Here is a 10,347-nt window from a genome sequence, read left to right on the forward strand (position 1 = left end):
TTTGTGGTCATTTTGTTCTCTTTGTGGTCATTTTGTTCTCTTTGTGGTCATTTTGTGTCTCTTTGTGGTCATTTTGTTCTCTTTGTGGTCACTGTGTGTCTCTGTGTAGTCATTTTGAGTCTCTTATCATTGCTTTACATTTCTCTGTGGTTGTTTTGTGTCTATTTACAGCTGTCTGGCATGTCTTTGCAGTCCCTTTTGTGCCTCTTTGTGATTGTTTTGTATCTCTTTGTGGTCATTTTGAGTCTCTGTGATTGTTTTGTGTCTCTTTGTGGTCATTTTGAGTCTCTTGTCGTTGCTTTGCATCTCTCTGTGGCTGTTATGTGTCTATTTGCAGCTGTTTTGCAGGTCTTTGTAGTCTTTTTGTGCCTTGTTGTGGTCATTTTGTGTCTCCTTGTGGTCACTGTGTGTCTCTTTGTAGTCATTTTTTGTCTCTTTGTGGTGGTTTTGTGTCTCCTTGTGGTCACTGTGTGTCTGTTTGTGGTTGTTCTGTGTCTATTTGCAGCTGTGTGTGTCTGTTTGTGGTTGTTCTGTGTCTATTTGCAGCTGTGTTGCATGTCTTTGTAGTTTTTTGTGCCTCTTTGTGAGAGAGACCAAAAAAGAACGGGGGTACCAAAAATCAAATGTTTAAAAAAAAAAAGGTGTTGGGGAGGTTATTGCTCTACATGTGAAATTTCTGAGGCGTCCAAGCACAGCCTCTTGTAGCTTAACGATTTTAATGCATCTTTAATCTCATCTAAATTGAAAGTTGGAGTAAAGTTGTCTTTCCATTTGAGGAGAATAAATCTCCTAGCCAGGGGCGTAGCGAAAGCTATCATGTTTATGCCGAATTGGTCGAGATGGAGATTCCGCTGTACCGTGCCAAATATTAATGTTATGGCAAGAGGCTCTATGGATACAGCGGCTGGTGTTGTTCCACAGTGATTACAGTTAGGATCTATCCAACAAATTCAAGATGAGTGTGTCTTATCTAATGCGGGTTGCCATATTCCCCAGAAAGTTCTGTATCTAATTCTTCTTCTTTGTCTTCTTTAACTTGTCAGGAGTTCTAAATTATGAGTTGAGTAGAGTGTAGATTTTGCCAATAATCTCTTTGGGGTAGGAACTGAGCTCCAGGACAGATTTAAAGAAGAGAGCTGAGCAGTAATGATGAAAAGTGAGCTGAGTGTGAGGATACAAAACTGCGACGTTGCAAGTATTTGAAATGAGATCAGAATGGCCTTTGACCACTGAAATCTATCAGATCATTGTTACATCCAAGTGGATGTTTGTGCCAAATTTGAAGACATTCTCTCAAGGCCCTCTTGAGATATTGTGTTCATGAGAGTGTGATGGTGGACAAATTGACAACCCAAAAACATCATGTCCCCATTAATGGCAGTTGTCGGCGCGGAGCCGTATTAAGAAAGAAAAATACACCTCCATACTCTTCTAGTGGGTCACTGGGTGTTGACTGAGAGGGAGTGCTTTTGTATCAGTCTATACATTGTTTTTAAGGAATATCCTTAATAATGTATCTTTAAATTTTAATCCCAGCTGCTTCAATGATACAGAATTATCATCAACATGTGTTTTGAAGTGATTGATCCATTCTTGGTCCAGGTATTGAAGGATCTATCTATAATAGAGGGTTTAAACATCGTCTAGTCCAGTGTTTCCCAACTGGTGCAACCACAGGGTGCAGATTTCTTCTGAGTCATTAGTTCAAGGTCCACACAGTTTAATATATTCATCGTCATACATGCATTTGGCCATGTCGTCGAAGCTAGTTTGCTCACTCTACAGCAGGAAACGGCACTACCAAATAAGAGCTCTATGCCGGAAACTCACCACACTTACAAATAAAGTGTGTTTTTACAAACTTGACATGAGTGCTAGTCAGTTGTGGTTAATTCAGACTAGACCCGTGACCCACTTTTGGACTATGACCTACCAGTTGGGAACCACTGGTCTGGTAGCTTTAACTCTATGTGCTGATCAAGTGTGTGGAAAAGAACAACAAAGTCAAATAGCAGTTCACAATTTATTTACTGAATAAATTTGGACAAAACACCAGAATCTGTTACGATACAATCAGAACATCTGAGGCAGATATCCCACCATGCACCACCCCCCTCCATGAAACAAAAGGACTAAACATTAGCACCAAATCAGCACCAACTTAAATAAAAGGTAGCTCAGTCTACAAAAAAACAATAAAAGCAAAGTTTTTTTATTGAAAAGCAACTCAGAAAAGTAGCAAATTGAGAATTTTCATGTTTTTTAACTTTTCTTAAAAAACAAGCACCCTCCTCCCGCCCAATCCCACCCCACCCCTCCCGTCCCCCACCCTCCCCCCTGCTAGGCAGGCTATAGCATTCATGGGGCACATGCCAATGACTAGATAAAAACACAAATTCAAGTAACATTGAGATACGACAAAACATGTCCACTGGTACCCATTCCGAGCATGACCGTTTCACAGAACCTACGCAGGCAGTAGAAAACTAACATGGGGTCCTGGAGTGAACATGTCGTAGCAATACTATCACTGAATATCTCGTATCAAGTTTTAAAAAGAAACGAGGGAGACCGGGTGGCGTGGGCTGTCGGGGGCACCGGAATACTGGCACAGAAGATATTGTGTATTCCAAAACTTCGGACAGACGTTTTCCTCTTTGCGTCTGTCCTGTGTCAAGATATTGCCTACATCATACATGAAAAAGGAATCTCTGAATAAAGAAAAACCCTGCAATGTAGTTTTAAATATATATATTTATATTCATTTATATATATATATAATATATTTATATATATATATATATATATATATATAGCTGTTACAATTTAAATAAACGTTACGTTCTCGTTCCTACAACTGAAGAATGAATTTTAAATAAGAGGAAGCTAATTTTTAAGAGGTGGAATCGTCCATTTACCCAACACATCAAGTGCATGACGCCATGTTTGGAGGCTTACCAAGACAAATCGGTTTAAGATTGAGGTTTAGGGAGTGATATTAAAGCAGCAGTAACAACAGAGTGGAATAGCTTAAACACAAATAATGACTGAAAAGTAATGAAAGATAAAAGTGTGGTGGTGAATGAAGTGGACAGAAACATACAAATGACTAAAAACAAGGCCGTCGAGGAGTTTAGTGACGATGTCAGAACTATCAATGATGGTCAAACTGAGACGAATGAGATGACAAAACAAAACTTAACCATGAAAAAAAAGACGACGTCAACCATGTTTGATGATGAGAAAAAGCCTAAGCTGCTCCATTTATTAACCAATGGATCCCAGGTCAGGGGTAATCTGTGATCCCTGACTCTGGGTCTGTGGTTTTAAATTGGTACCACCTAAAGCTATGACAAGAAAAACAAAATCTGTAAGAAAAGGTGTGGTGTTGCACGTTGTCAGTTCATTTTGAATTGTTCTCCTTGGTTTCTGATGTCCCTTCATGCTTTCCATAGTGTCAAAAAATGGTGAATGTGTCTACTTTTATGAGCACCACATTAAACCAAACAGATCCAAAAAGAACATTTTGCTACATTGTTTGCAACTTGCATGTCTGGCGGCAGCGTCCCCGAGCGGGAGGACGTGCGGCGCCAGGTGATGTATAGATGCCATTTGTCATGCCAGGCTCAAGGTATTCCATGAAATGGTGGAAAAGGAAACAAGATGGAAACACCTTTATTATGAGTGACAAATGTTCACCTATTAATCTCTAAACTACTGTTTTTGGCTCTGCTGTGAGCGTGGCGAGCCGACCGTGGCGGAGTCGTCCGTTTTGTGCTTGGTGTTTTTGCTCAGCTGAAGAACTGCTCCAGCTCCTCTTCCATGTTCACCTCAGGCACCATCTGCTCCTGCTCTCTTTCCCCTCTGCCGTGCACCGCGGCGCCCCCTAGTGCTCCGGAGGAGGCGAACCAGGGGTGCTCGAGGATCTCCCGAGAGGTGAGGCGCTCGGCGGGTTCCCGGCGGAGGATGGAGCGGATCAGGCACTTGGCCTTGGGTGTAAGCGTCTCGGGGATGTTGAAGTGGCCCCTGCGGATTTTGCTGAACAGAGAGCCGGGCTCGACGTCGTGGAAAGGGTAGCGCCCCACGAGGATGGTGTACAGCATGACGCCCAGACTCCAGACATCTGCTGCCTTCCCCGAATAGCTGCCATTGGCGTTGAGGATCTCAGGACTGACATAAGCTGGGCAGCCATGTTTGTCTGACAGGGAGTCATCATGACCGTCCAGGATATAAGTGTCCTCAAGGCTCTCCAGCTTCACGAGGCTTCTGAGGACACACAAGGACACGAAACCACATGATGATACCACTTTACAAAAGCAATGGACACACAGAATAATCTGTTATTGAGAGATAATCACTATCATAGCTCCAATCTTTGGACGCCAACTAACAAAAAGTGAAACACAAAAGACATTCAAGTGGGGTAATTTGCTCTGATGGGCATCTTAAGTGTTTTAGATCCATCGCTTTTGGATATCAGAGGAAGTAGAGCACATAATGCTCAAGGCTTAAGTTTGACATTTCCTTTCACTTAGATAAAAGCCCGGCCAAAAAGCACTGACGTACAAATAGGCTTTCCAGAAGACCTCCACGATTCAAAAGAAACACAATTACGGGTGACTGATCGTCTTAAGTTGCACGCATTGAACTGTTTGGCTCGGAGAATCGAGGTCCCGACAATGTGGATTTTTTTTTCTCCTGATCTTCCCCCTCAAAATAGCATCTATTTGCACTCGTCTCTAAACCCCCACAATAGCAGCTATGATGCCCTTGAGTGCTGATAATAATGGCTGCCTGTTCAGGAGCATTGACGCCAAAGAATCCTGAGAGGCTCGGGCAAGGAAATTTTCCACGTGCATGGTAAGAGACACTTGTGGGGCCCTAGAAACACTGCCATCTGCGTGTGAGGTCCACGAGACAAAGGGCCAGGGTGTGTGATAGCATCTACTGGAAGCAACTGGGAAAGAGGAATCCAAGAAGCTCTGGCTTACTCAAGAATATATTTTTTGCCATCTGTGACACGTGCACACACTTTCACATCAGCCCACTCACTTGTTCATTGTCAGTAATAGTAATTAGCTTCCATTAATACGCCGTTTTCACATTTCCAAATCAGGAAAATTCTTTTGTTTCCCTGAGCCAAACGCCCATTGTTCTTCTGCGAGATAAAGAGCCATGTGCTTTTTTAAATACAGCATATTACTGCCTGGATAACAGCTCATTTGGAGGACATGCGCAAACCTGCAATTACAGTTAAGAGGGCTTACAAATACAAAAAAAGACTTAGCCTATTTTTTAACAGTAGCCCATTGTCTTTATTTAAGCTACATTGGATCCTAAAATGTCTCATGAGCTTGGAGTACGAGGAGCACATCAACAGGGCCTGTTTAAGTAGCTGTGTTGGATTCCACTGCTCTTTAAACAGGCTGCTGTTTGGTCAAAGGCTAACAGCCGTATGACAAATTCAGGTCAGGGAAGCTAGTGCATGCTGAGGAAGCCTGCTCAGGTATCAATCTATGTCTGGTCTTGTTCCTTTTCGCTCTCTGTGCGCTTACTGCAGCCTTTTGTCACACACTTGAGTTCAAGCCAGAGCAGATCCCCGTGTCTCAAAAACACAGTCGACTTAGCCAGGAGGACTGAAAAGGTGTAAGAGGATTCTTGTCAGGCTATATAGTAAATGTGAGCCAATACCGCCCTGCGCTATCACTCTTAAAATTCAACATCAATCATTTAATGGGGGGAGGGGGCGTTGGGCGTTCAAGCTCAGGAGCAGTCTGGTGTGACAGTCAAGGTCACTGGACCCGTACTGAATACATGAGGCGGCTCAACTTCCCTTTTCCACAGTTAGTGCCAAGCAATGACGTCACACTTTCAGATAGAGGGCAATGAGGTGCAGCCTGTGCTTCTGTCATGGGTGATCAGAGCTGGCTGTAGAGAAGTTTATCCAAGACACTTTAGCACAAGCACTGACACATAAAAAGTGCGACACATTTAAAGTCTGAGCTCAAATCTGCTTAAATTAAAAAATATATATGTCTTCATTAATAAAAAAAGGCACTCTCAGGTTGCTGTGGCAACAGATGCCTGGATTTCATGCATATAGTTTCCACATGCTGCCACCAGGGGTCAGCAGATTTGTATCATGCGAGTGTGATTCCACAGATTTCTCCTGCTGATCACTACAGAAGTGCAGCAGTGGCAAAAGCTCGCCTTAATTGATCATCCGTCATCCAAAAGCTGGCCCTGCTAACATCTCTGCCCCCACCGGAAGAGCTGCACTGCAACGACCGTGTGAATCCATACGCCGTCTATACTGTACATGTGAGTCCTATCCACTACTAAACTGACAAAAATAGCCTGGAGCGACACAAAGGGCTTATGTTTCCTTTACTCTGCGTAACATCTGGGAGAGGCATGCCAGTCTTGTATTGTCTCAGTTTACACTATCCTCTGTGTAAGCTGAGACAGAGCACAGATAACACTGACACGGTTGCATTTCACAGTTACACCACACACAACGTGTTCGGATGAAGCAAAGTGCAAAGCAGACTGTTTGTTTCTGCAGAACTCACCTGTCTTCATTCTTGAAGACAAACTTCCTCAGTTTGAGGTCACGGAGGACCAGTCCGTTGTCGTGGCAATGTGCCACAGCCGAGGCTATCTGATAGAAGAGTCTGGCAGCCTCGTCCTCCCGCAACTTCTTGCAGGTGCGGACAAAAGAGTGCATGTCGCCATAGCTCCTCTCAAAGAACACGTAGGCTCGAGTCTCCCCGAGCAAGATCTCCAGGATTTGGTTAATGTGCTGGTGCTGGCCCAGGGCGAAGTAGGCCGCCAGTGACTCCTGGTATCGGCCAATGTCAAAAACCTGCAATCATAAGATGGGAAAAGATTTATATTTACAGCGACATTTAAGCAAAGTAGATTTTTTTTTTAAATCTAGGTTGAGTTATGAGTGCAACTGTCTCATTAGGTGGTTGTTTTTGTGTGCTGATGTTTGTGTCAAATTTCCCACGTTGGCGACAAACACTTTAATCCAACTGACAGAGCTGCAAAACGTCCTTTAATTAAGCAAAATGTGAGCAGTTTGCCACATTCCTGAGACACCAAACTTGTGTTTACTCCTTTGGCAGAGGGAGTATGTACACACGGTGAAAGGCATCATGTTAGTGAATGGCGCTGTGCTGCAGCCAGGGGGTTGCAGTGTCTCTTTTGTTTCCATAGTAACCCCCCATTGACTTTCAGCACAACCAGTTCAGGTGAGAGGGCTCATCTGCTCGCAGTCAATACAAAAATACACCCCACAGCTCCTCGAGATCTTAAGTTGCGACGGAGGCTTCTAGCTTGGAGGGAGTGATCAATGGTAGGAGTGGGGGATTGATCGGTGCTGTATTGAAACCGGCACAAAGCAGGAGAGGGTCAAAAGGCAGTTAGCTCACAGGCTGTGCCAAAGGCCATTAATTTGTTATTGCCATCATGACGAAACATTATCTGGAGTCAAAAGGTACAGGTTATTGGATATGTCATGCCTTATGAGTCCAACGGTGCATGTAACTATCGTCTCATTTCATCAAGCCACTTAAGCCTCCTTAAGCTGGACTGAACCTTGGGGACACTGCCCCTATAATCAGTAATATACCAAAGTCAATATGGGCTATAAACATGTGGAGGAAAGGCCTCAACCTTATGGGAAAGGTGACGGGAAAGGTGAAGGTGGTTTCTTATGATTAAAGGGGTCAAAGCTGGAGCCAATGTCACAGCAGCTGGCTCCACTTGTAAAGTTCCCGAACCCCTGTGTGCTTCTCTCTCAGTGCAACTGTCCCCACAAGATTGCAACCCCATTAATATCTGTGCAAGAAGAGCACGCTCATGCACCGAACATAAAACCAAAGGGTGAAATAATACGATTATAGCACTGCACTATGAAAGGGAGAAGCAGTGGGTAAGCGAGAATAGCACGGAGAGAGGAGTGTGTGCGTGGTTACTCACTCCTTTGTCAACGTTACATCATGCAATCCAAACCACGCAGCTCGCCCCATTCACTTTTTCCATTAGGCTGCTGTGCCAGCTCTCTATTTACAATGCAAGCAATTATTGAAAAGTTCAGGGGTGTGGATTTACTGCAATAACCAGACTATAGACTCCATCTATATGTATGTATCTGTGCAGTATGAGCATTGCATTTGGAGCAATATGCATTGGAATAAAACCTTAATTATTCATGTGATGGCTGCAAAGGTGACACACTTTTAGTCCTGAAAATGCAATGCTGATGTGTGTCCACATTGCAACACCCTGATTGGAGTAAATCCAGAAACTCCCCCGGGTGCATGAAGGTAGGATAGGTCTACAGCAGTGCCTACTAACCTTACATACGAGTTCTTCCCCGCTGTGCAGGTGGGCGGCTCTGAAAACGTGGTCTCCCTCCAGTGGCTCCAACAAAAGGTAGTCCCCGATGCGGGAGATACAGTGCGAGGAGTCCGGGGTCTCCGGCGGGCTGGGGGACCCGAGGTTGGGACTGAAGCTCTGGTGCGACTCTGTAGTCCTTAAGCAAGACAATTCTTCGAAGTCGTGCGATTTGTGCCGCGATCTCCCATAACGTGAAATGTTAATTGGATTTGACCTCTGTATGTTCATGAGGAATAAGTGCGATAACTCCACAAAACCGAGGGGGGGGGAGAGAAAGCTTCCTCCTCCTTGTCGTCCTCCTCCTCCTCGATCAGGGCACCACTTTGTTGTAAATGTGCAAAATCACGACCTGTAATGAATCTTGAGTAAAGTAGAAAATAAAGCAGATTCAGCTGCACCTTGCTGCAGGAGGATGTGGCTGAATATCAACAGGCAAAGCAAAGGTAAAGCAAAAAGGGGGTCTGGTGTCTCTGCAGAGTTCAACTGTTCATTTGCCCTCCTTTGTTTTCCATTGAGGAGATAAGGCCGGGCTGAAATGACAGAATTACTCCCCCTAACCGAGTGGGAACCCTTTGTACAGACCTGCTGCAATTGCATTCACGTTAGCAAGCGCGAGCAGGCACGACGTAACAAAGGCTACCAAAAGTCAAGCTTTGACAATGAATGAAAGAGTGCTAAGTTTTGCTAGCTTATCTTTGCCGGTTAAATGTTATGGCACGTTTCATAAAACGGAAACAATTCAATTGCAGGCACAGAGAGAGAGAAAATACTCAAGCAAAAATATCTATAAAGCAAGTTTCGCGAGCTAAATATAGCTGCTGAATTTAGCCGAAAACCTGACAGACGAATGATGGCTAGCAGGTGCAGAGCTAACTAGTTAGCTTCCTTGGCTAACTAGTACCAGGTCAGTGCACGGCCTTGTTCCCCAGGATCATATCCATGCACGGCGATTGTCATCTACCACAGAAGGAGAAAACCCCATCCGGAAAAAACTGCTGTAGCTCTTTGTGTGCGGGAGTCGACGTCCTCTCTGTTTCTCTTGCTCTCTAGTCCAGTGGAAGCAAAGTGTCGTCTGTGTTTGTGTGTCTGCTGCTGTAAGCTGCTGCTGGAAGGAAGGAAGGGACGGCCGGCCGACTTTCCCAGGCCTATCCCTCGGTTCAGCAGGACATCCTCTCTCCCGTGGTGCCGCTGTGCTTCTTACGTGGCTGGGAATCTAGTCCATTCAGTGCGGAGGGAGGCCAGCCGAGCTGCACACACTTCACACACTGCGCCTGTACAGAGCGAGAGAGCTGCCTGGCTGCCTGACGGAGGGGGCTTCTGCACACGCACGCGCACACTCACACACTCACACACACTCACACAATCACACTCACACACACACGAGCATACCGCCCCGCCCCCTGACGTCACTCCCACATCGAAACCCCATTGGCTTCCAAGCTGACTTCTAATATGCAGCGCAGTCATGTGAGAAGCATGTAGTGTGGCTACACCCCCAGAAATCTAAATGCATCGCACGCTGGTAAATTGGATGGAGGAGGGAGGAGAGGCAGGGGGGAGGTGGAGGCAGTGAGAGTATAGCTACTGTACGTGCTGTGTTACAAATGTGTTTCCTCCTGAAATGTCATTCAAGGGAAAGCAAGGGGGGATCCCTCTCTCACAGAAGCACACACACAGATAGACACCATCCTGCACGGTTATACATGTGCATCTGCATCAACACCATCATGGAGTCATCTGCAGAGAAACACTGAGTCTGTTGTGGTAGATTATATTTACTCAAACATGAAAACGCAGCAAATAATGTTATAAAACATGGATGCAAGTAAGGGACTGTTCTTAATTGTCAGAGGAGGAGGGTGGGTGAGGTGTGACTTCGTATTTATGCCTCTGCACCTGCGATAGCTGCGGCTGGAGACATTATGTTTTCATGTTGTCAGT

The 10,347-nt window shown here is 45.0% G+C and overlaps 1 protein-coding gene across 1 annotated transcript; it reads right to left on the reverse strand.

Moving 5' to 3' along the window:
• Positions 1-2,009: 2,009 nt before the first annotated feature.
• Positions 2,010-9,736, reverse strand: trib2 (tribbles pseudokinase 2). Its single transcript, XM_050058552.1, has 3 exons — positions 8,365-9,736; positions 6,573-6,865; positions 2,010-4,266 (listed from the first exon to the last, which is right to left on the reverse strand). The coding sequence occupies exons 1-3, from the start codon at positions 8,632-8,634 to the stop codon at positions 3,792-3,794; spliced, it is 1,038 nt and encodes a 345-aa protein (XP_049914509.1). The 5' UTR covers positions 8,635-9,736; the 3' UTR covers positions 2,010-3,791.
• Positions 9,737-10,347: the final 611 nt, after the last annotated feature.

The sequence above is a fragment of the Epinephelus moara genome, chromosome 12 (genome assembly GCF_006386435.1).
Source record: "Epinephelus moara isolate mb chromosome 12, YSFRI_EMoa_1.0, whole genome shotgun sequence".
NCBI classification, from domain to species: domain Eukaryota; kingdom Metazoa; phylum Chordata; class Actinopteri; order Perciformes; family Serranidae; genus Epinephelus; species Epinephelus moara.